The sequence below is a fragment of the Leptodactylus fuscus genome, chromosome 6 (genome assembly GCF_031893055.1).
Source record: "Leptodactylus fuscus isolate aLepFus1 chromosome 6, aLepFus1.hap2, whole genome shotgun sequence".
In the NCBI taxonomy this organism is placed as follows: domain Eukaryota; kingdom Metazoa; phylum Chordata; class Amphibia; order Anura; family Leptodactylidae; genus Leptodactylus; species Leptodactylus fuscus.
In genome coordinates this window covers 87,848,039-87,874,985 of record NC_134270.1, presented here as the reverse complement: position 1 = coordinate 87,874,985, position 26,947 = coordinate 87,848,039, and the positions used below count along the sequence as shown (strand labels likewise).

Genomic DNA, 26,947 nt, shown 5'->3' with positions numbered 1-26,947 from the left:
GTCGTTGGAGGAGCTGAGGTTATGTGTGGGCAGGTAGCGGGAGATTAGTTCAGAGATATATGGAGGGGACTGGTTGTGGATCGCTTTGAATGTTAACGTCAAGCTATTAAGCTTGAACTCAATTCGCTGGGCTATGGGTAGCCAGTGGAGGGACTGGCAGATGGGAGCAGCCGATGAAGATCAGAGGTGAGGTGAATTAAGCAGGCAGCGCAGTTTAAGGTGGACTGGAGGGGGGCGAGGGTATTTGCTGGGAGTCCATGGAGAAGGGTGTTGCAGTAGTCTAAGCGGGAGATTTTGAAGGCATGGACGAGCATCTTGGTAGTTTCAGGGGTGAGGAAGGAGCAGATTTGATGGATGTTCTTGAGCTGGAGGCGGCAAGCGGTGATGAGGGTTTGAACGTGTGACTTGAAGGATAGGTCAGAGTCCAGGGTAACTCCAAGGCATCGGGCCTGTGGGACGGGGGAAAGTGGGGTTCCGTTAACTATGATAGATGGGTCAGGTGAAGGGGCCATATGGGGTGGGGTGAAAATGATGAACTCCGTTTTCTCCATGTTCAGTTTGAGAAAGCGGGAGGAGAGGAAGGAGGCTACGGCCGCTAAACAATCTGGAACTCTGGCCAGCAGGGAGGAAATGTCTGGTCCAGAGATGTATATTTGGGTGTCATCGGCATAGCAATGGTATTGAAAACTATGAGATTCTATGAGTTGGCCCAGGCCAAGGGTGTAGATGGAGAACAGGAGGGGTCCTAGGACGGAGCCTTGGGGGTCACCTACAGAGAGAGGGCGCGGTGAGGAAGTGGTGTGTGAGTGGGAGACGCTGAATGTGCGGTTGGTGAGGTATGAGGAGATCCAGGAAAGGGCCAGGTCTGAGATGCCAAGGAATGAAAGAATTTCTAACAGGAGAGAGTGGTCAACCGTGTCAAAGTCAGAGGAGAGGTCAAGGAGGAGGAGGACAGAGTAATGGCGCTTGGCTTTGGAGGTTAGAAGGTCACTGGTGACTTTTCTTAGGGCAGTTTCAGTGGAGTGCCGGGGTCTGAAGCCTGACTGACTTTGAGTTTTCTTTTCATGCCATTAGTAAAAACAAATTTGGACTAAGAACAGTTTTTTTATTTCATACTAGACAGTATCAGTTTCTGTAAATGTAACTACATTAAAGATTTACATCCCAGCTGAATTTAAAATCAAGGTCTTTCATTTTCTCCTGGTAAATTTTATCCATATACTCCTTTTGTTTCTGTGTGAAATGGTTTTTCCAGTCACCAATGATTCCTTGAAAGAAAAAAGTTAAATAGTTCAGACATCTCAAACAATCATCAAAGCAATAGCTATCTATTAAAGGGGAATTTGTCACATCAAGCGGGCATGGTATCTGATCTACAGTGGAATTGTCAGCAAAATATAGAACAGGAGAAGATGAGCAGATTGATATACAATTTTGTGGTAAGATTCAGTTTATTAATCTAAACTCAGAATGAGTGTAGATTTGAGAGTCCACAGGGCAGTCCCATGTAGTGAATAACAGCCTGTCCAGTGGACTTCATCACTCAAGGTAGAGATTTAAATGAATATGAGACAAGTTATTGCAATAAAACTATATCAATCTTCTTGCCTACTTCAACTCTACTACGTGTTAGCTGCAGATTGAACAGCATGTTCAGCGCTTCAGGCCAGGGCTCCACGTGGCAAAACCACCGTGTTTTACAGTCCCTGAAAAGTGGATGGGATTCAAACGAATCTCATCCACACATTGCAAAAAAATTGTGCAGCGGACACTCTATGATTTCCCTATTGGTGTAATGGAAGCAGAAAGTCCACAGAGATGACCTCTGTAGACTTTCTGTGAAAAGCACTGCGGGAAAAACTGAGATGCATTTCCCACAGTGTTTTTCTGCTACATCCCGCTACATGGAGCCTTAGCCGTGCAATCACACTGAGTAAAATAAAGTGTATTTTGGAGTGTAATTTTACACGTGTAAAAAATTTTTTTTACACATGGCGTTTACGGAGCATTTTTTGGAGCGTTTACGCGTGTAGAAAAACACGCTTCCGTAACCACTCCAAAAAATGCTCCGTAAATGCTCCGTAAACGTTACGTGTAAAAAATGCTCCAAAATACGTGCGTTAATTTTTTACACGTGTAAAATTACACTCCAAAATACACTCCATTTTACTCCGTGTGAATGCACCCAACACTAACTTATTATAAATCTTTGTAAAAATCCATGAGATTCACAGCAACATTAGTCTTATAATATAGACAACTGTAACACAGGGATATTCAGGCAGTTACCAGACCTATATCATATTCAGTTTTATTTTTTTCAAGAAACAGCATAACTCTTGACCGTGTGTCTGTTACTGCAGATAGATAAGCCTCATTCTAATTTTTTTTTATTTCATACATCCCTGCCAAGTCTTTTAAAAAAAAAAAAAAAAAAAACTAGCAGGAGGACCCAGCTTCGCACGGGTATATTTCATTTTTTGTTTGTGTAGTGGTCCCATAAGAATTGTCCAGTTTTGCACTGGTGTATTTTGTATGTCATGTGTGTGTGTGTGTGTGTCCATAAGTGTCATGTGATCATGTGTTTTGGATAACAGTGAAAAACCTGTGATCGGTTGTTATGGATACTTGGAGTAACAGTGTCATCCACAGCACCCCGCCCCTTTAAAGCTGACATACAGCACTTAAGAAAAATGGCTGGGTTGCTATGGAAACCTGGAGTAAAACTCTAATGTGTGGTACTGTGTGCAGAGATGCGTATCTAATCCTGCGGTGTGTGTAACGGTTTTCAGATGTGCGTATCTAATCCTCTGACATGTGTAACTGTGTGCAGACACGCGTATCTAATCCTCCAGTGTGTGGTACTGTGTGCTGAGGCGCATATTTAATCCTCCGGCATGTGGTACTGTCTGCAGATGCATGTATCTAATCCTCCAGCGTATGAAATTGTGCGCAAACATGCATATCTAATCCCTCAGTGTGTAGGAACTGTGTGCAGACGCATGTATCTAATCCTCCGAAGTGTAGAACTGTGTGCAGATACATGTATCTAATCCTCCGACGTGTACAACTGTGTGCAGACAAGCCAAATAATCCTCTGGTGTTTGGTACTGTGTGCTGACGCACAAATCTACTCCTCCGGCATGTGGTACTCTGTGCTGACTCACACATCTAATCTTCCGACGTGTGATACTGTGTGCTGACACGTGTATCTAATCCTCCGGCATGTGGTACTGTGTGCTGACACGCATATCTAATCCTCTGGCATGAGGAACTTTGTGCAGACGTGCATATATAAATCTCCGGTGTGTGGTACTGTGTGCAGATGTGTGTATGTAATCCTCCGGCATGTGGAACTTTGTGTAGACCCGCGTATGCAATCCTTCTACATGTGATACTGTGTGAAGACATGCGTATCAAATCCTTCGGTGTGTGGACATGTGTGCAGACATGCATATCTAATCCTCCGGCATGTGGAACTGTGTGCAGCCGCGCGTATGTAATCCTCCAGCATGTGATATTGTGTGCAGACATCTAATTCTCCGGTGTGTGGAAATGTGTACAGACGTGCATATCTAATCCTTCGGCATGTGGTACTGTGTGCAGACGCACATATCTAATCCTCGGGCGTGTGGAACTGTGTGCAGATATGCGTATCTAATCCTCTGGTCTTTTAAATTGTGTGCAGACGCGCGTATGTAATCAACTGGCGTGTGGAACTAACTGTGTGCAGATGCGAGTACCTAATACTCCGCCATGTAGAACTGTGTGGAGATGCACATATCTAATCCTCAGGCATGTGAAACTGTGTGCAGATATGCGTATCTAATCGTGTGGTACTGTGTGAAGAAGCATGTATCTAATCCTCCTGCGTGTGGTATTGTGTGAAGACATGCATATCTAATCCTCGGCAAGTGGAACTGTGTGCAGACGTGTGTATTTAATCGCCCGGCATATAGTACTGTGTGCCTACACACGTATCTAATCGTCTGGTGTGTGGAACTAACCGTGTGCAGACTGAGTGTCTAATACTCCGCCATGTGGAACTGTGTGCAGATGCATGTATCTAATCCTCGGACATGTGGAACTGTGTGCAGATGTGCTTATCTAATCCTTCGGCTTGTGGAACTGTGTGCGGACGCGCATATCTAATCCTCAGACATGTGGAACTGTGTGCAGATGTGCGTATCTAATCCTCTGGCCTGTTGAACTGTGTGCAAACGCATGTGTCTAATCCTCCGGTCTGTTGAACTGTGTGCAGACGTGCGTATGTAATCCTCTGGTGTGTGGCACTAACTGTGTGCAGACGCACGTATCTAATCCTTCGGGATCTGGTATTGTGTGAAGAGATGCGTATCTAATCCTCGGACGTGTGGAACTGTGTGCAGACGTGTGTATCTGATCCCCTGGCTTGTTAAACTGTGTGCAGATGCGCGTATCTAATCATTTGGCCTGCTGAACTGTGTGCAGACACGCGTATGTAATCCTCTGGCGTGTGGAACTAACTGCGCAGACGTGAATATCTAATACTGCGGCATGTGGAACTGTGTGCAGACATGCATATCTAGTCCTCGGGTTTGTGGAACTGTGTGCAGACGCGCGCATCTAATCCTCTGATTCATGTATCTCAGTTTAGATATCAGTGTTGGATTGTGCATGTGGAGTGACCTGGTTTATGGCAGTTGGAATTTCAGTGAAACACTTGCAGGTTTGTATTGACTAAGGGGGAGGTCATTATTTTGGGAATGCTGTATCTCAGCAACGGTACATCCGAGCGAGTTGGAGCTTGGTCTTAAACCTTCCCGATCACCTGAAGTATCTGTCTGCCAAATTTGGTGAAGATCGGTTTGGTCACACATAAAGAACAGACAGACAGAAACTCATTTTTATAATATAGAGAGATATAAAAAAAAATTGGGAAATCCTTTCACAAGTACCTATTATTGTAAAGACCTTTTGACATATCAGAGGTTTTAACTGGTGGAGGTACAAACTCTTTCATTTCATATAATTTCTGTTCTGGCTCACTGACTTACATCTATTGTATGGATCTGTACACAACTTGTTCCACTCTCCTAGGACACCTAAGTACAACCAATCCTAAACTAAGGCAAATGGAGTTTCAGGATTGGTATAGTATATGAAACATGCACCGTTTCACTTTTTATATGTGTTTACAAGATTTGCAAATGATTCATGATTTCCTTAAGCCATAGATCACTGATAATGGTTGTTTGGTTTTTACCTTTTCTCATAAAATGGTTGTTTTGAATATCCATGATATAGTCTGGAACCAGGCTGTTGTTGGACATGTTGTTGTTTTTCATGCTACTGAAGCTGGAATGCTCCACAACTATATCAATGGCTTGTTCTTCCAACTCTTTGTCTAGGAATTTACAAATCTTTTTTATAGTTCCTCTTCGGTCCTGGAATTAATAAAAGAAGTCTTGGATACAACTTTAGACACAATACAAACAACACCTAAACTATGAAATAAAACAAATACCAATTGTATCCCATGACCATATAGAAAATGACCATGTAGAAAGTGATTTCTGACCTGAGACCCTGAGAACTGATAAGAACCTGGAATATATATCTTACCGTAATAGCTGAAAAATAATGTAGCACCATGTTAGCTAGAAAAAAACCCTCAATATTACAACACTATTTTTCCCTATACTTGGTGAAAATTTAAATGAAAACAAAAGAAACTCATTAGGCTAAGGGTCAAAGCAGGTCTCAAAGTTCCAAATGGAAAACAAAACCCACAGATCATATTGGATATATCATCCTCTATTATAAACCTATTATTGTTATTTTATTTATTTAGTGCCACATCATAGTCTGCTGCATTTTACAGACATTATCAATCACTGTCCCATATAGGGCTCACAATCTACATTCACTATAAGTATAATAAACCGACACAAACACAGAGAGAACATACAAACTCCTTGAAGATGTTGTCTTTGGTCATATTTGAATCCAAGACTCAAGCGCTGCAAGGCTGCAGTGCAAACCACCGAGCTACCGTGCTGCCATACCTATCTCAGTTTGTATTATAGACACTCAGATAAATATAAAGGAGCCCAATTCCTTAATAAAGTAATGTAATAAATTTATGAATGGCATTTACACTGAAAGATGGTATAAAGTTGATTTACGCTAATATAGCGCTTTCTCAATCCTAAACATGCATCTTTAGGCTTGACCAAGCATTATATTAGTGTGAAACGGCTGTTGTCTGTATGCCTATGTGTATTTCACTTCCTCTCAGGAGCTGCTTTTAAACATGTCGCAATAAAGGACTGAATTTTTTAACTAAAAGCATCCGGCTATGTGGTGTGTGCCCTCTATTTCCTTTTTCTTGATTGTAAGTTTCAACACTGTGTATATGAGTCAGCTAGAAGTTATAACAACCATTCCCAAGATGGGTAACTTCTACATGTTACCAAAAGTGCACAAAGAAAGCAATCTGGGGAGACCGATTATTTCTGGTGTTGGTATTTCTGGTTGGTTTGAGAAGACTCTAAAATCCTTGGTGAGGAGTCCACCAAGCTACATCGAGGACACCAAGAATATCCTCTGCAAACTCTCAGACACAATATTGGCAACCAAGGATGTAATATCTCTTTACTCCAACATTCCTCACGAGTATGGCATAGCCACATGCCAATATTTTCTTAATAAAAAATAACCAACCAACACAGTTAATACTCCACAATTACATTTAATTTAACAAAAATATATATTTACAGTATATGGCGAGTGCTAGAGATAGCAAAATTTCAGTTGAATTTCTACTACACACCCCCCCTTTGGGCCAGACCACAGTTTTTCAAACTTAAAAGTTCTGATTCTAAAGGTCTTTTCAAGAATGACAAAGAGAAAAATTTCTGAATTCAAACTGATGATAAAATTCAGATCACTGACAAAAACGTCTCAAACTATCACCTGGATTTATGAGTTCTTACATGGACACAAATCAACCCCCTTCATCAGACTAACTCCATATTACTTCTAAACTACCCCCCCCCCCCAAAGTTCTCACCACTATAACCTGAGTTTTATAACTAAACTTAACACCTCATGAACTATTTGCCTTTGTGTAGCATCTTGCCAGTTTTGTGCTTTACTTTCAGTCATTCGTTTGGAAATACCTGAAGAAGGAGCATCTGTGCTTTGAAATCTTGCAAATGCAAATTTTTTTTGGTTAGCCAAATAAGTAAAAAAATACCTATAAGTCTTTTGCCTTTTTGAGAGAGAAGTTTCAAATATTACCATAATAGACAGTAGATATAAATATCACACAATATTCGAAGAGACATATTTATACACAAAAAGACATAGGAACAGAATGATGTAAATCACTATCAGTATAAAAGTGGAAATAAACAGAGAAGGCAGTTCCTAGATAAGGAGTGTAAGGACCAAGGTTTCAACTGATATTGAATAATTGTGATTATTTTTTTCAGTGATATCAGACAAAGGATAAATATTATCAGTTACCTGACTTAGGTCTTCATATGTAACAAACAAGAAGTTTTTATTGTCTCTCATCTGCAGCCAGCCCTTTATATAATCAAACCAGGAGCCAAATGGCACTGATGGAGCATGACATAGATAAAATTCATTAGTTTATTGACATAAAATAGACAAAGGGAAATAATAAAATATTTTTAGAATAGGTGCATTATGGGTGCAAATCCAAAAGAGGTTGGCTCCCTCTGATATGTAGATAAACAAAATGGCAGCACTCCAAAATATCCCAAAAATGCCCGTGGGTTTATTTCAAAGCGATATTTTGGTTAACATCCAGAAGTATATAATAAATATAAAGTATATAATTTATAGGTATACAAAGGTACAGTACATATCAAGTTATTCTACAGTATGACAGCATGGAAGAATGTGCACCATTGGTTGGGTAGCTGACTGAAACAGCCAGGCACCCACAACAAAAGGCAGAAATGTACTGATAAGAGGGGTGTGTAAGTAATGTGTTAGTTTAATCCTTTGCGGATTTACCCAGGACAGCCCTGATGGTAAACTGTTTTTCCCTATAAATGCAAGCATATGTTGAACCCCCCCCCCCAAAAAAAAAAACTATACCACAATCACAATATTTACAATCATATACATTCTTATCAATAATAATAATAATAATAATAATAATAATAATAATTAATGTATGCCACATACTTATGTGCAAAAGTTTTCAGCATGTGTGTAAAAATTGCTGCAAAGTTTTCTGTTTTCCTTATAGGTATAATAGGGGCATAAAGTCCTTTCTGTGAAAAACACTGCATTGAGATTCACTAAGTGGGGCCTTAGCCTAAAACAACAGAAATGTTTCTAGGTACACTTTCACGCAGTTTTTTTTTCTTCAAATACCTTTTTATTGGGTTTTTCAAACAGATATGCTTACAGACATTAGTATATTTGTCCTTATCTCTACTCTGTTTACAATTTTCTACGTTTAATCCCCTTATCTGTCCTCTAGGGGAAGGACAGCGTTTGCTATCAGCATAAAAAGGTGTCAGTATACAATCAGTATGTGCATCAGTCCGTTTTTAGTTTCAGGCTGCATGCACACGGAGGTACGCCGGGCTTGTAAAAATACTCATTCACAGCCGTACACACGAGCCGGCGTTACGAGCGCTCCCATTGAAGTGAATGGGAAGTGTTCGGGAGCCGTCCGCAGCGCTCGTGTATATGGCTTTGAATGAGGATTTTTACAAGTCCAGCGTAACTCCGTGTGCATGCAGCCTCAAACTGAATTCAAACGGACGGATGGCATATTGATGTGTGAACCAAGCATTAGCGATAAACACCAACTAAAGCCCCAGTGGCTTTTGGAATCTGAGTGGGAAATCAGGCCAAAGGTTCAATAAAACACCCATTGGTGTCAGGATTGGATAAGCCACAGAACTGGTCCAGATTCAATTGAACCTGCGTCCAGTGTTTTCAAACTCCCACCATAAATGGAGATATGTGCCATTAGTCTTGTGGCAGCGCCAACACAGAGGGATAATCATCAGAAAAGTATTTTCCCAATTGCGCTTAGGTCATGTAGATCTTGTGCATCTTGCTACTAGTTTATACGTGGATTCCTGCAATCACACACATCATTAAGGTCCCATAGAGTGTTGATTAGAGATTAGAGAATAGGTATTCGATCGAATATCAGGCCGTTCGAGGTATTCTAGGTATTCGTGGTATCGAATACCACTCGGCAAACGCACTAAAAATTCCCTGGCGCGTTTTTTGCACCAATAACTGTGAAGGGGAGGTGGGACAGGGACTACCACAACGAAGGCATTGAAAATAATTGAAAAAACCTCTGACCTCTGATTACAAGAACATCAGCCGCCATCTTTGTGACATTTGCGGTGAGAGATAGGGAGAAAAAGAGATCTGCTGAGGGCTAGATAGGTATTAGCTTCTAGTAGGCAGGGAAAAACGGAAGAAAAACAACAGCTCTTTTAAGAGCTATATACTGCAGAGAGGGGAGTCGAGCTTTCCACGGGGTGTCCCCCCAAAACAGGGATACAGAGCAAATCAGTCCAGATATATAAGCTCAACCCAGCTTTGCAGGCGGTGTCCCCTCCAAACAGGGATATAGAGCATTCAGTCCAGATATATAAGCTCAACCCAGCTTTGCGGCCGGTGTACCCCCATAACAGGGATACACAGAAATTCAGTCCAGATATATGAGCTCAATCCAGCTTTGCAGGCGGTGTCCCCCCCATAACAGGGATACCGAGCAATCCAGTCCAGATAAATAAGCTCAACCCAGCTTTGCAGGCGGTGTCCCCCAAAACAGGGATGCAGAGCAATTCAGTCCAGATATATAAGCTCAACCCAGCTTTGCAGGTGGTGTCCCCCCATAACAGGGATACAGAGCAATTCAGTCCAGATAAATAAGCTCAACCCAGCTTTGCAGGCGGTGTCCCCCCAAAACAGGGATACAGAGCAATTCAGTCCAGATATATAAGCTCAACCCAGCTTTGCATGTGGTGTCCCCCCATAACAGGGATACAGAGCAATTCAGTCCAGATAAATAAGCTCAACCCAGCTTTGCAGGCGGTGTCCCCCCCATAACAGGGATACAGAGCAATTCAGTCCAGTTAAATAAGCTCAACCCAGCTTTGCAGGCGGTGTCCCCCCAAAAGCCTAGCTGAGGCTACTTTTCACTTACGAAAATGGCTGCACTTTGACCAGTATATCAGGAACAATGGTGTAGGTTTCAAAGAACCTTTGCACCAAAAAGATGAAAATGTGGGCCATGTGTGGACCGTGTTTGAGTCTGGCAAGCTCCAGATCTTCTACCAGGTTCCGGCCATTATCACATACGCAAACATGCCTGGGCCCAGGTGCAGTGGGGAAAACCATATTGCCATATCATCCAGGATGGCATCCCTCACCTCGGAGGCAGTGTGCTGTCTTTCCCCCAAGCTGATGAGCTTCAGCACGACCTGCTGACATCTCCCCACGCTAGTATTACAGCATTTCCAGCTCGTAGCTGGGGTCGAGGTTGCAGCGCAGGAGTATCAAATCAAATCAAAAAAAGCTTTATTGTCACATCTGAATAGATATTTGGCATTGCCAAAGCTAGTAAAGTTGGACTCGGGTGGGTGAGTGGTGGGTATGGTGGGGGTGGGGTGGGTGGTTTGGGGTATAACAGTCCGTGGAGTCTCATCTTCCTCTTCGTTGGTGACCGTTATATGGGGAGGTGGGGTGGGGCGGTTGGTTTGGGGTATAACAGTCCGTGGAGTCTCATCTTCCTCATCGTTGGTGACTGCTATATGGGGAGGTGGGGGTGGGGTGGGGCGGGTGTCTTGGGATAAATATAATAGTCCGTGGAGTCTCATCTTCCTCTTATTTGGTGACAGCTGGACACGTATTGGGCAGCGATCTCCACAGTGGCCTCTTCTTCTCCCAGTAGGATGTAGAGTTTCCTCTTCTCGTCTGCAGATATGAAGTCTGGGATGTGGGCAGAGAGTCTTTGGTAGTAGACGGCCCTCATAGCTGAGTATTTGGTGCAGTGTAGCAGGAAGTGGGTCTCGTCTTCTAGGGCCCCCTGGTCACACTGCTGGCACAGTCTGTTCTCCCGTGGCTTGTACGTCTGCCTGTATCGCCCCGTCTCTATCTCTAGGTTGTGGGCGCTCAGTCTGTACCGGCTCAGGGTCTGTCTGTGTTTGGGGTGGTGTATTCTCTCCAGGTAGGTGGCCATGGTGTAGTCCCTTTGTAGGGATTGGTACACGGTGAGTTTCTTGGAGTTATTTATTTCATTTCTCCATTCTCTGTTTGCCTCTGTGGTCGCCTTTATTTCGGCCTTGGTTATCATCTGTTGGTGTTTTTGGTTTGGTGGTTGGCTGCTGTTTGGTTGGTGAGTGTCTGGTTTGCTCAGGTGGCTTAGCCAGGCTTGGTGGTGGTAGGAGTCAGGCTTGCTCCCCTGGATGTGTGCCTGGAAAGCTAGCGCCTTCTTCTGTATGGTGATCCATAGGGGGAGTCTGCCTAGCTCAGCCCTGCAGGCCATGTTGGTGGTGTTGCGATGGACATGAAGCAGGTATTTGCAGAACTCCAGGTGGAAGTTCTCTGTTGGGCTGGAATCCCACTTTGACTGGTCTGGGTAGGTTGCCGGGCCCCAAACCTCGCTGCCATAGAGAAGGATCGGGGAGATGACTGCGTCAAATATCTTCAGCCAGACCCTCACCGGTCGTTTGAGGTGGTACAGTTGTCTTCTGATGGCGTAGAAGGTTCTGCAGGCTTTTGCTTTCAGGGTTTCTATTGCTGCTTTGAAGCTTCCTGATTGGCTGAGCTCCAGCCCCAGGTAGGTGTAGCTGTTGGTTTTCTCCAGTGTGGAGCCGTTCAGTGTGAATTGTGGGGTGGGGGCTTTATTGTGGCCCTTCTTCTGAAATACCATGACTTTGGTCTTCTTCTGGTTGATGGGTAGGGCCCATGTGGTGCTGAATTTTTCCAGCACTGACAGGCTTTCTTGGAGGTCTTTCTCGGTGGGGGCCAGGAGTAGGAGGTCGTCGGCGTATAGCAGGAACTTCACCTCCCGGTCGTTCAGGGTGAGGCCTGGGGTTGGTGAGGCCTCCAGGGCTGTAGCCAGTTCATTGATATAGATGTTGAAGAGCGTTGGGCTCAGGCTACAGCCTTGTCTGACCCCTCGGGCCTGTTGGAAGTATGCTGTCCTTTTCCCATTCACCTTCACACTGCACTGGTTTCCGGTGTAGGAGCTCTTGATGACGTCGTACGTTCTTCCTCCTATTCCATTCTCTAGGAGTTTTAGGAGTAGGCCTGGGTGCCATACTGAATCAAACGCCTTCTTAAAGTCTACGAAGCAGGCGAATATCTTGCCTCTTCTGGTGTTGTGGACGTGCGTCTTGATGAGGCTGTGCAGGGTGTCGATATGGTCTGTGGTGCGGTGCTTTGGCATGAACCCTGCTTGGCTCTTGCTGAGGACCCCGTGTTGTGTGAGGAAGGTGAGGATTCTGTTATTGATGATGCTGTTGAATAGTTTCCCCAGCGTGCTGCTGACGCAGATCCCTCTGTAGTTGTTGGGGTCATAATGGTCCCCATTCTTGTAGATGGGGGTTATGAGGCCTTTGTTCCAGTCTTGGGGGAAGTGTCCAGCATTGAGCACGAGGGTGAATAGCTTTGCCAGTGCCGCGTGTATTGCTGGAGGGCTGTATTTGATCATCTCTGGTAGGATGCCGTCAGGGCCACTGGCCTTTTTGCCTTTCAGCAGGGCAATTCTTTCCTGTATGTCTTTTATGGTGATTGGCGAGTCCAGAGGGTTCTGGAAGTCTTTGATGACTTTCTCCATGTCCCTCAGTTTGGTGATTATCTGTTGCTGTTCTGGAGTTAGTTCTTCTTCTGGGATGTTTTCGTAGAGACCTCTGAAGTAGTTGAGGCAGATATTGCCATTTTGGATGTGGAGAGAGTTTTTCTTGGGCTTTGTGCCCATGTGGTGCCAGGTCTCCCAGAATGAGCTGTCCTGGAGGGAGTCCTCTAGTTGCTCTATTTTGTGGGAGAGGTACCTCTGTTTCTTCTCTCTGAGGGTGCCTTTGTATTGCTTGCATATATTGTTGTAGGCTTCCCTCGACTCTCTGTTGTTGGGATCTCTGTGTTTCTGTTTGGAGACTGCCCTTAGAGAATGGCGTAGAGCCTTGCAGTTGCTGTCAAACCATTTGTGAGACTGTTTGTTAGTCGGTCTCTTGGGCTTTGTCTGTTTCAGGCCTGCTAGTTCTGCCATGGTGTACAGGATGTTACTGAAGTCCTTCACTGCTCGGGTGATCCCTTGTTGGTCTGGCTGGTAGGAACTCATATAGAAGTTTGTGAGCAGTTCCTTGAATTCGGGTCGGTTAGCCGCATTGGTGTATTCGGTGGCCCGGTGACTGGCCCATTTAAAGAATGGTGGCAGGTTGTAGAGACCAATCTGGTGGGGCTGCTGTGTGAGTGGCTTGTCAGTGGATCTCATGTACAGCAGGATCTGATTGTGGTCTGACAGGTGTGTCTCAGGGGTGACTATGAGAGCATCTATGTCTGCTGGGTCTGCGTCTGTGATGATATAGTCCACCACGCTGTTGCCCACGTGGGAGTTTAGTGTGAAGCGTCCCTGAGAGTCCCCCCTGGTATGCCCATTCATTATGTACAGTCCCAGACTCCGGCACAGGTTCAGCAGCTGTCTCCCGCTCTTGTTGACGACTATGTCATAGCTATTTCTTCTTCTCTGTGCAGACTGCAGGTGGTGGACCTCGCCTACTGGGATGTGCAGGTTTCCATTAGAGGACAGGAAGTCTTTCTCTGTTCCAGTCCTGGCGTTTAGGTCGCCGCAGATCAGCACTCTGCCTTGGGACTGGAACTGGGCAGATTCCCTTTGTAGGACCTCATAGATGTCTGGGTTGGCTTTCAGAGAACCCCTGCCATGAATTTTGGGCTGGGAGAGGAGATAGGCCACCCCAGTTTACACCCCGGGCCCAGACTCCACTACATTCACCCGGCCTGCCATTACAGAGAAGCAGCATCCCTGATCTCAGGCGCTTGTCCATGCGTCGGTGGTCAAGTGGACCTTGCAGCAAAGTGCGGAACTCTGGGCCCGACTGATGTTATGGGACACATGCAGGTGCAAGGCGGGACAGCACACCAAGAGAAGTAGTAATGGCTAGGCCCAGCATAGCGAGGTGCCACAGCTGCCATCTGGTGACAGAAAGCCTGAGTATCCAGAAGCATAAACGCCAACATCTCCAGGGCCAGCAATTTTTAAATGAGGCCGTTGAAGGTTTGGGCATGTGGGTGGCTTGCACTGTACTTCTGCCTGCAATGAAATGCCTGGGAGATGGGGAGTGGCTGGGAAGAGGCGCATGATGGTGCAGGCAAAAAGGGCAGATGGGGGTGAACTCCACAAAGTGTCAGAGACAGATTTATAGGTGTCCAGACTGGTGGTCTGGACTGCAGCACCAGCACTGTAAACAGTGGAAGAGGCAGTGTCAGCAACGCCGGGCGACGATTGTCCTGAGTTTGCTCTCTCCCACTGAACCCAGGGCTTGCCTTCCAAATGACAGCGTATGCAAGAGGTGGTAAGGTTGCTCTTGTCAAAGCCCATACTCAGTTTGGACTTGCAAAATGTGTACTAAATTTGTCATGTAACTGACATGTAAATGATGGGTCTATCCATTGGCTGTTCGTTTTGATGAAAGTCAGACAGTCAGCACTGAAGACACTTTCCGATAGCATGCAGGCGTCAGGGCAGGAAAGGACCTCCAAGGCATATAGCGCAAGCTCCAGCCACAAATCTAACCTGGAGACCCAATAAGTGTAGGGCGCAGAGGACAGGGCTGGGGTCAGCCAGGTACTCCTGCAACATGCGCCTATACTTGTCCCTCCTGGTGACACTAGGCCCCTCAGTGGCGGTAGTTTGGCCAGGGGGTGCCATTAACGTGTCCCAGACCTTGGAGAGTGTGCCCCTGGTGGGTGTGGACCGGAGAGCAGTTGTTAGCTGTTGGAGCAATAAGTCTGCCAACATGGGTGATTTTTGCGCGAGTGGCTAGTACATGGAAAATCTTTGTCCTTGCTGCCTCTGGACATGCCTCTGCCTCTAGCCACCTTTTTTGCTGCTGTGCTTCCATCCACATCTACACTGCTTTCCCCTCTAGACATCACCCCTGTCCATGCCTCTGCCTCTAGCCACCTTTTTTCCTGTTTAGCTTGCCTCCACATCTACACTGCTTTCGCCCCTAGACATCACCCCTGTCCATGTCGGGTCGGTGGCCTCGTCGCCACCAACTTCCAATTGCTCACTCTCCCCTTACTGCAAACCGCACATAACCACAGCTTGCCCTGATGGCAACTATGTCTCGTCATCATCACTGAGGCCCAGAAATGCCGGTTGCGAGTCCACAACCACAAAATTGGTAGGAAATGGCGGTTGCTCCAGTATTTGGGTATCAGGACACACAAAGTCGTCTGGTAGCTCCTGCGATTCGGGAAGTGTTTCAACAGAGGGAGAGACAGTAAAAGGACCCAAAAATAGATCCTGGGAGGGGCAAGGGTGGGATGACTCTGTTGGGAAGATTGGGCATGTTGGGAGGAAGGAGGGGCAGGTAGTGGCTGACTGGCTGGTGGAAAAGCAGCTGGAAGCATTATCCGCTAGCCATTGTAACACCTGTTCCTGGTGCTCAGGCCTTGTTTGCATTGTACCCTGCACCCTGTTTAATGCAGCTGTTATCAGGAATTGTGATGAGCGCATGCTAATGTTTCTTTCAGTTTACAGTTATGTTTCTGTCCAGAGGTTCTAGTGAGTTTGTAAAGTGTCCAGTGGAAAGGATGGGATAGGATTTCACATAAGTCTGCCATCGATGGGCACTCATGGTGCAGAAACTGTGGGAGCTGACTTTGATGAACCCTTGGGTTTTGGAGATGGAACTCCATAAAAAGGTCTCTGCTGCTGACACACCCTGCTGAACATATGGTATCTAGGGTTTCAACGTGTGGTGACCTCGCACAACAGCGGGTGCTTCAGGCAGATGTAGGCATTGCTGGAGTGTATTGAGGCTAGCAGCAGCTACTGTAGACTTGCCAAAGTGGACGCACAAGCACCGCACTTTAACCAGTAGCTCGTGTAAATTGGGGTACGTTTTTAAAAACCGTTGCACCAATAAGTTGAAAACATGGACCAGGCATGGACCTTGTTGGAGGCTGGCAAGCTCCAGAGCTGCTACCAGGTTTGGTCCATTATCACACATGAAAAAAATGCCTGGCCCCAGGTGCAGCGGGGAAAAACACATTGCCATATCATCCAGGATGGCATCCCTCACCTTGGAAGCAGTGTGCTGTCTGTCCCCCAAGCTGATGAGCTTCAGCACGGCCTGCTGACATCTCCCCACACCAGTGTTGCAGCATTTCCAGCTCGTAGCTGGGGTCGATTTAACGGCGACAGTGGAGGAGGGTGGTGTTTCAGCACTCCTGCCAGGAATATTGGGCGGGGAGACAAGGCAGGCCGCCACAGTTTGCGACCCGGTCCCAGCCTCAACTACATTCAGCCAGTGTGCCATGATTGAGATGTAGCATCCCTGGTCGCATGCACTTCTCCACTCGTCAGTGGTCAAGTGGAACTTTGTGCAAAGCGCAGAACTTAGGGCCCGTCTGATGTTACGGCACACATGCTGGTACAAGGCTCAACTCACCCTAAGGGCCAAAAACACTGCTGGTGAATTTTGTTCAGTTCCAAAGGACTCTGTGTTTAGATTTGGCTCAGTCACAGCTCCTAAACATGCCTTGGAAGGCAAGATTTCCTTTAGTGGCTCCATCTCAGCAGGATGATGATGATTAAGCTTGGTTAAATCTGGTGTCGGAAGGAAAAGTGGTTTCTGATCTACATCTAAAGTACTGGAGCATGTTGTTTGGACCTGATCAGAACCCTGTAGAGGTAATGTAGAGTCCAATATTAAAGGACCATTACCGGTAGTAGTGGTTGCAGCCAATTCTCCACCTTTGCGGTCCTCTAAATAAAAGTTACCCCCAGGACTTGATGCCAAAATGTTATCAATTTCCCAATCACAATCAAGGTCAGTGTCTGGGTCCTCACTTCAATCCACTGCATCAATCCCACACAATGAGTGTGATGATTCTGGAACCACCGTTTTAGGGGCTAACATTTTTAATGGGGCTAACACTCTGCTTGTGCAAGGCTCAACTCATCCAAAGGGAAAAAAAAAACTCTGCTGGTGCAAGGCTGAACTAAGGCTGAACAGTAGCCGGAGCTACTGAGGGAGAAGCTGAACCTTGGTGGAGTGGACCATCACCTGTCCAACTGGATCCTAGACTACCTGACAAACCGCCCTCAGTATGTGAGAGCCCGGGACTGTGTGTCTGACACTGTGATCTGTAGTACGGGGGCACCACAAGGTACAGTTCTTGCCCCATTTCTCTTCACACTGTACACTGCTGACTTTAGGCACAACTCATCCAACTGTTACTTACAGAAGTACTCCGATGACTCTGCTATAGTCGGCCTTATCACTGATGGCAACGATAGGGAATACAGAGACTTAAACCGGGATTTTGTTGAATGGTGCCAGCAGAACCATCTCAGGATTAATGCTGGGAAGACCAAGGAGATGGTGGTGGACTTTGGGAAACGGAGGAGTGCTCCGACCCCGGTGGAAATCCAGGGGACATGCATTGAGATAGTCAGGACCTATAAGTATCTGGGTGTGCTCCTCAATAATAAACTAGACTGGGCCGATGACCTGGAGGCGCTGCACAGAAAGGGCCACAGAAGACTCTACCTGCTCAGGAGGCTGAGGGCCTTCGGAGTCCAGGGGACACTTCTTAGGTCCTTTTTCAACTCGGTGGTTGCTTCAGCTATCTTTTTTGGTGTAGCCTGCTGGGGGAGCAGTAAATCAACCAGGGACAGAAATAGACTTGACAGGCTGATCAGGAGGGCCAGCTCTGTCCTGGGGAGCCCCTTGGACCCAGTACAGGTGGTGGGTGACAGAAGGATACTGTCTGTGGTGACCTCCATGCGGGAGAACAAATCCCACCCCATGTATGAGACCTTGATGGCACTTGGCAGCACTGTAAGTGACCGTCTGCTTCACCCCAAGTGTGAGAAGGAGCGCTATCGCAGGTCCTTCCTTCCAACTGCGATCAGGCTGTATAATCTACATTAGCAAAAAGCGAGAGATCCAGCATCCACGTGAATAAAAAACTAAAATGCTTTATTTGAAAAAATATTTTTAAAAAAGAAGAAACATATATGTCAGACAGAGGTGCTCCCTACCCCACATGCCGCAATGTTTCAGTGGAGGGGGGATTATGTATGGCTGTCATGTGACGTGGTCGTGCTTTACTCTTCAATCCCACACCAGGTTGCATTGCAAGCGATTACACATCATCTTTCTAAATATTCGACTCTTGGTCCTGACATCTCCGAGTACCTCCTGTCCACCATTGGGTACCTCTTGAATCATAATTTTTTTGTATTTAATGGGGAATACTTCCTTCAGACATGCGGTTCGCATATGGGGGCAAAATTTTCGCCCTCATTGGCGAACCTTGTCATGGCTTTTTGGGAGGAGATGTTTATTTACTGTGAGGATAACCCCTATTGGCGTGGTACGGGAGGTACATTGATGATCTGCTCATAATTTGGAAAGGACCTGTAGAAATCATACCTGATTTTGTCGAGTACATCAATGCTAACCTTTTTAATTTAAAATTCACATTTCATTATCACATTGATACCATAGATTTTTTGAATGTTACATTACATGGGGACATTGAGACAGGCAAAGTTTTGACTGAACTTTTTCGGAAACCACAGGCGGGTAATTCACTTCTCTATGCAACATCTCAACATCCGAAACATACGATCAAGTCCCTTCCTGTGGGGGAGATGACCAGGGTTAAACGGTCTTGTACCGAACCCAAAGTATATCAGAAGTGTCTGAAGGAAGTTAGAAATAGGTTCAGTGAACGTGGTTATCCCCGTTGGACACTAGACAGAGCTGAGGCTTTGGTGTCCAAAAAAGACAGGAAGACTTTATTGACACAGTCTGATTTAAAAAATGATAATATGACAAAGAATATATCTAACATCTATTTTTCAACCAGGTTTAACAACAATTATGGTGAAATTACCAATATTATCATGAGAAATTTACCCATATTAAACCAAGACCCGATCCTGAATCGTTTACTGAAACAGGGTTGCAACTTCGTTGCAAAACGGGGAAAGAGTTTGGGCAACGTTTTGTCTCCTAGCCTGTACGTAAACAAGTCTCCCACGAGTGACACATCCTGGCTGCACCTCAAGGGATTCTTTAGGTGTGGATTGAGCAGATGTGGTGCTTGTAGATACGCGCACAAAAGTTCTGTATTTTCTAATTCCAACAGAACGAGGACATTTCCTATTAGGACCTTTCTTAATTGCTGCTCTAATTTTGTCGTATATGCAATCACTTGTACTAGATGTGATAAAGATTATATAGGGAGCACCACGAGGTCAGTCAAAGTCAGAATTGCTGAACATGCACATAGCATTATTAACAGAACCGCAACAAAATCAACTGGCATTTCGCAACACTTCATCCAGGAGTATGGGGGTGAGATGGCCTCTTTTATATTTAAAGCCATCGAATTCATTCCGAAACCCGTACGGGGTGGTGACAGGGAACATCTCCTTAGAATAGCAGAAACCAAATGGATTCTAAAACTTGGTACACGACAGCCAAAGGGTTTTAACAAAAGAAACGATCTGGCTTATATATATTAGAAATTGATCGTTTCCTTTGCTCCTTCATCTGATATTAATTTAGGTTATTTTTGTTTTTTATAGGAGCTTTATCATCATTTTGATTAGTAGTGTATCATTTAAATCCATCACATGTATAATATAATTTAAATCCATCTCATATACAATTTTAATGTAGTTAATTATATGTTTGGATATTAATTTAATATTCAGATACAGTATTACTTACCTTTTGAAATAGTTGTTTGATGTCCAGGTACACATTCCCTTGTTGCGGTTTTGTGCCAACCGGTATGGCTGCTTTGACATCCTGCCTCTGGGTTTATGCTCTTCTGCGCATGCGCATTGATGCCCCCGTGGATAGTTCAATCTCGTGAGTTATCTCCGTGCATGTGTATTTCACTAATATGAGGCGGAATCGGCCATGTCTGCTTTGGGCAGACAGGATGTAGGGGCGCATGCGCGCTCTTCATCCATATGGTGTACGTTCAACACATCAAGTGAACGCATATGCGCATGTCTATTCCATCATTGTGAGGTGGAGCCGGCCATGTTTATTGTGGACAGATGAGCTGTAGAGGCGCATGTGCGATATTTACCTATATGGTGCATACTCAGTGTATCAAGCGAACCTCCGGTTTCCTGGTGGGATCTTCCAGTTTACGGATCCACCAGGTTTCTTCAGGGATCCGTTCTTTGAATAATTGTGGTTAAGAACTTATTCATTGAGTATCTGTCATTTTGCCTGACATATTCCAATCAGGTATGAATAGTGAATACTACCATGGTGTGGTTAATGATTATATGGTTGGCGATATATGAACATCAGACATTGCAGCAGTCAATGCTTTGTAATGCAACCTCACTACGATTTTTGAGTATTTTCAACGCAGCGTCCATTAATATCTAGGGTTATATGGTTAAATGTTTGATTGTATAGCAGTGTATGCGTTATTCTGATACCCTCTTTGGATTGTGAATCCTCCATTCTTGTGTTTTGTTTTATCTGTATGTATGTTCACTTAATTAATGTTATCGGTTTCACATGGGTCATCACTATTTATAAGGGTTGGGTGTAGTAGGCGGGTAGGCTATGACTAAGGAACGTGTGTTCTGAAACGCGTCAGCCAGCGCCATTGCGGCATGTGGGGTAGGGAGCACCTCTGTCTGACATATATGTTTCTTCTTTTTTTAAAATATTTTTTCAAATAAAGCATTTTAGTTTTTTATTCACGTGGATGCTGGATCTCTCGCTTTTTGTTCATGACGCCCCGAGTCGACGGGGAAATACTTTCCGTGCATCCGATGTATTCTTCAAAACCGTGAGTGAGAATTCAACACTAAAGTATACCTGTTGTTTATATGCAGTGGATACATCATTCCTAGATGTTTTTCCAATTGTCAGTGTGAATTCGTTACCAGGATTTGTGAACTTTGGACTATAATTTTCCAAGTATACATCACAATAGGACTGTCTGTATGGGCTGTGTTTCCCTTCCTGTTTCCCTATTTCAATAATCTACATTAGACCAAGCGAAGATCGCTCCGCACAGAGAACTAAATGACTATGAATGTCCTCCTTCTTTCTTCTCGATTCCTTAGCTGATATGGACTCCTAGTCTATCTTTCTCAGCATATGTGTGTCTACTACTTCTGTAATATTTACTGTGTATTATCATGTATCTGTATTACTATGCAGCTGTAACATACTGAAATTTCCCCACTGTGGGACTATTAAAGGATTATTTTATCTTATCTTATCAAAACTCTGCTGGCAAGTGGCTGAAGTCACCTAAAGGGCCTCAATCTCTATAGCTTCCTGCTTTCAAGGTTGGAGAGAAGGCTATGCAAGGGACTGGTCAAAAGTTTGGATGTGAGCAATGCGGTCTTGAAGATCGCTAGGAGGCTCTCCAGGTCTCAGATTACACATTGATAGATAAAAAGTACAGAATTCAGAGGCTATGTCAGGGGTATCCTGGAGACAAGCTCCAGATTGAAAGACTATTTCAGAAATAAAGTTTTGAGAAAGTCACTTTTTTGCCAAGTAGGCCATGAGCTTACCCCTTTTGTTATCATTCATGTAGTATTTGTAAGAGAAGGAGAGAAAAGTTTTAGCTACTCTCAAATTCAGTCTTTTTGCACAATATTAAGTCTGAGAGAGCTGTTTGGGCCACAAACTACTTATGTAAACTCTCCAGTAGAAGATAATCTATTTCTTTGGTCCTTTTCTTTTTGAGAAAGGAGCTTAAGCTAATGAAGACACCCCTAATTACAGATTTCTGAGCTTCTACACTAGGCTGCATATCGGGGAAGTTATTCTCTGCAAAATAATCAGTCAAGACTTTTGAAATAGTATGACATGTGTCCTTGTAGCAAAAGTAGTGTCTCATTGAGTCTCCAGTCATAACTGTGAGATGGGAGAGAAGAAATCTCCAATTGTAAGGACATAGGGGCATGGTTGAGATAGTTATGGAGGGGGAGGAGAACAATGTGAGATGGGATTTAAAGATATCATCCAGGCATTGGTATGATTTTTGGGGGTTAGCATAAAAGGTGTAATCTTTGCCAGAAGGGTGGGAGGCTTTCCAAGCGTCAATGAAGTCTAGGGAGGAAAGACATTAAGAAAGCTTACTAAGAGAATAGAAACGATGGGAGGATGTACCAGTGGGGGAGTCCTGCAATTGTTGAAGAGCAACATTAAAATCTCGGTAAAAGTAGAAAATGTGAGCAATCATGGAATTTGGCGAGCGCTCTTCTCCCAGCGCTACTCTGTGTGATGATTCACCTCTGTTGCGCACCTGTCTCTCTAGCTTTCCTGCCCACTACTAGCCCTCCCCTATCTACTCAGCTCAATCCCCAACACCATTATATACTTACCTCTCTTCCTTCCAGGCTTCTTCCTGTGGGATGGCCTCTCTATCTGTGCGCACTCTTCTCCCAGCGCTGCTCTGTGTGATGATTCACCTCTATTGCTCATGCGTGGGAGCTGCGCAGTAGAGGTGGATAATTGTCAGCAATTTGCTGGGTAGCGTTTGGAGAAGTGGCAGCAGTCAGAAAAGAAAGAGGAGCCATCCTGCAGGAAGGTAAGAATCATAGTGCTGCCTGTAATAGACAATGTAATGACAAGCCTGGGAGCTTTCAATAATTATAAGCCCCCAGTTGGCATAGTAATGGATTATTGTCTCCCTCTAGTTGCCCCCAGTTTAATGTCCGCCTCCAACTACCCCCACTATTTAATACCACCCTCCAGCTGCTCCATAGTTTAATGTCCTCCAGCTGCCTCAGATTAATGTCTTCCTCTAGTTTCCGCCAATTTAAACTGGGGCATGAGGAGAGGGACTTAATACTGTGGGGCAATTGGAGGGGAAAATAATAATGTTAGGGTGACCATAGGACAGACCTAAGCAATGCACAGGACAGACCCAAGCCACATCCAGCCCTCTGACTGGTTCTGTCCGGCCCGCAATAGCTTGTGGGATAAAAGTAGATGCCGAATGGTAAATTTACTAAAGGACCTGATGATGTCATCAAGACTTGTTAGTGGGTATAGCCACATGGGACAGTGTGGTTGCTGTTACACAGAAAGAGCAAGCTGCTGACAATGAAGACAGAAGGAAGATAAGGAGAGAAGAGAGGAGGGAGCTGGGGGCAGATATAGGGGGCAGTTATACTGAAGGCAGAAAGGGGGGCATTCAACTAGGGGGAAGATGGAGGGTGACATTAAACTGGGGGGCAAATGGAGAGGGACATTAAACTGGGGCAGCTGGAGGAGCATATTAAACCGTGGGGGGTAGCTGGAGAGGGAGATGTCTGCCTCTATTTGCCCCCCAGTTTAATGTCCCCCTCTAACTACCCCCACTGTTTAATGTCCCCCTCCAGATGCAACCAGTTTAATGTCCTCTTTAGTTTCCCCCAGTCTAAACTGGAGAGGGACTTAATACTGTAGGACATTTGGAGGGAAACGTTATAATGTGGGGGTGTATATAGTTAGGGTGACTGTAGGAGGATTATACTTTGTGGGGGCACATGGAAAAATGGTTGAGAATGGGTGGAGTCAACATAGAAGTGGGTGGAGCTAAATTTGCTGCAGCGCACGTAGCCCTCTAGAACAGTTTAAATTTCTCATGCGGCCCCATGGGAAAATTAATTGCCCACCCCTGCTATAGGAGCATTATACTGTATGGAGGCACATGGAAAAATGGATGAAAATGGGCGGAGTTAACGGAGATATTAACACATCTGGCACCCAATGTACCCAAGCACACATCCATCATACATGTACGGCACTTGTCACTAAGAAAGTTTTTAAAAAAAATCCAAAACTATAATGCTATTCTCAGTTATGTAATTTTACTCCAAATACTGTGCTACAGAATTACATTATTGTACTAAACATAATGTTACATACCTCTTCCCTGCAAGAAATCCTCCATGAATTCGTCAAAGCTGTTAGGATTTTTAACAACATGTGACATATAAGCATAATGATAAAGAGACACCAACACATCTTTTGGGCTTCGAGCTATGTAAATGATCTACAAATACAATAGAAAGAGAAGGGTTTTATACATACAGGCAATATTCCACAAAGCTTCTGTAGTATAAAAAATATAACAGGAACAAAATCAAAATGCCCAAACTGCTATGTTTCAACTTCTAAAAAAATAAAGTGTTCAAAACATCAGACAATCCCCAAAAACAGTATAAATAAAAACTACCACTTTTCCCACAAATAAGAAAATACCTTATGAAACATAATATGCAAAAAATATGAAAAAAATTATGGGTTTTCAAAGTTTGTGATTTTAGTAAAGGTATTAATACTAGATGTGAGCGAACAGTGAAATGTTCGAAGTTCGATTCGAGTAGCCGCTCAATACTTGACTGTTCGATCGAACATTGAACCCCATTATAGTCTATGGGGAATAAATACTCGTTTAGGGGGAAACCACTATTTGACTCAGGAGGGTCACCAAGTCCACTATGACACCCCAGGAAATGATGCCAACACCCTGGAATGCAACTGGGACAGCAGGGGAAGCATGTCTGGGGGCATCTAACATGCCCAAGTCACTGTATTACGTTGGGATCCCTGACAGCTTGCGATATGCAGGAGCTGACTTTTTCCATAGGAATGCATTGACCAGCATTGATTGGCCGAATGCCATACAGAGTACAGCATTCGGCCAATCAACGCTGGTTCAGCCGGAGGCTCGTCTGTGAGGAGGCAAGTCTAAATAGGACCAGAATGGAGACTGCTGTGGACCGATCTTAGACTCTGCCTCCTCCGGCAGAACCAGCGTTGATTGGCCGAATGCTGTACTCTGTATGGCATTCTGCCAATCAACGCTGGTCAATGCATTCCTATGATAAAAAGTCAGCTCACGCATATCGCAAGCTGACAGGGATCCCGACAAGATAGAGCCCCAAAGAGCTGTTTTAGTAACATTCCCACCTAAATAAAGATAATCTCTAGCTAACCCTGCCAGTACATCTATCCCTGTCTCACAGTCACATAGTTCACAATCTCATATGAACCGGATATTAAATCCACTGTTCGTATAAATTGGAGGTCACTTGAATTAGCCAGCCAATTACTTTTTCCGTTTTTTTTTTCGATGCCTCCATTGTCGTAGTTCCTGTCCCACCTCCCCTGCGCAGTTATTGGTGCAAAAAAAGCGCATGGGAAGGTGGGAGGGGAATCTAATTTTTAGTGAGTTTGCCACCTGGTGTTCGAATCGAATCTAACATCTTGAACAGCCTGATATCCGATGGAACATGTACTCGATCGAACGCTGTTCGCTCATCTCTAATTAATACATAAGATCGACATGTGATTGCCTTGACCTGCAGAATATAAGTAACATTGTCAATTTTGCTGCATAGTAAAACAAAACCCATGGAGAAACCCATTTTTTTTTTAATAATTCTGCCCAAAAATGAAATTTTTTTTTATCTTAAATGGTGCCAATATGAAGTACATTTTCTCTTGCAAAAAGCCCCAATAGCTTTGTGAAAGGAAAAAAAGTCATGACTTTTGGAAGGAATTAAAACTAAATGCAAAAATGAAAAATGTCTGTAGGTAGAAGGGGTTAAAATTCTGTACATCCCGGACCCCACATTACAGTTGCTTCCGGCCAATTATGATTTCCAGTGGAGAGTCCAGCTCTCTTCCTCTTTTTTGTTTTCAGTTAACTATCCACGGTTATTCCACAAGCTTCGCACTCTCCTAGACAAATGGTGCCCTCTCCAGTTCTCCCTTATAGGACGGATCACAGCGGTCAAGCTGACTTTCATCCCGAAACTCTACTACTTTGAGACATTTCCAGTGGCGGTTCCACGCTGTGAGCTGCAATCTCTCCAAAAGGCAATTTTCCAGTTTATCTAAAACATCAAACGGCATCGTATCTGCCACTATGTGATGCTGGCTGGCAAGGTTGAGGTGGGGGGGTTAGCGGTCCCACATATACTGCACTATTATTGGGCAGCCAACCTAAGAGCTATCCCATTCTGGGCTACATCCCAAGCATACACCAAATGGAACGAAAATGAAAAATTGTGTTTGGCCCTGTGCACCCAAATGCTTTCTTGTGGTCCTGCTCCTCCCCCTCACTTGCCACCCCCCTCTTTGGGCTTATTCATTTTATGTGGGCGTTATGGCTCACCTGCTTTAAGCTATTCCCTCTGACATCCCATTGCTCCTCTATGGTCTCATTCCTATTTGCCTCTCAGACACTTAGGCAAAATGACTTCTAAGCTGTTCCTATTCCTGTGTACTATGGCAAAGACCCTTGTTGCCCTACATTGGAAAGAGGTGCTCCCTCCCACGGGGGCAAAGTTAGCTATACTGTCAGACTGTTATGCCACATGTTGTGGCTAGGGTTGAGTCGATCTTGAGATTTCAGGATCGATTTTGAAATCCGATTTCCGATCATTTTCCATTCGAACCCGATCTCGATCCCAATTCCGATCCTCATGCAAGTCAATGGGATTTTTTTTTCTAAGATCGTTTTTTAAAAGCTATAAAAAGTTACCAAAAAATACATACAAGTTCTTAGAATGCATAGAAAGAGCAAGGGAACACTTAAATGGCCATAAAACATTGTTTTTTAATCACTTCACAGCGTGGAGTCCAAAAATTGAAGCACATGAGCCTCAGTCATATGAGTGACCTCT

General features: G+C 44.6%; 1 protein-coding gene across 1 annotated transcript in view; it reads right to left on the bottom strand.

Annotated features, from left to right (window-relative positions):
- Window positions 1-1,107: 1,107 nt before the first annotated feature.
- The window catches only part of LOC142208359 (sulfotransferase 2B1-like), a 62,527-nt gene continuing 36,687 nt past the window's right edge, over window positions 1,108-26,947 (bottom strand). The window contains exons 3-6 of the mRNA XM_075276810.1: window positions 24,180-24,306; window positions 7,513-7,607; window positions 5,246-5,426; window positions 1,108-1,268 (exon numbers count right to left, since the gene is read on the bottom strand). Coding sequence (XP_075132911.1) covers window positions 1,150-1,268; window positions 5,246-5,426; window positions 7,513-7,607; window positions 24,180-24,306 — 522 coding nt within the window. The 3' untranslated portion in view covers window positions 1,108-1,149. The remainder of the gene's footprint in view (window positions 1,269-5,245; window positions 5,427-7,512; window positions 7,608-24,179; window positions 24,307-26,947) is intronic.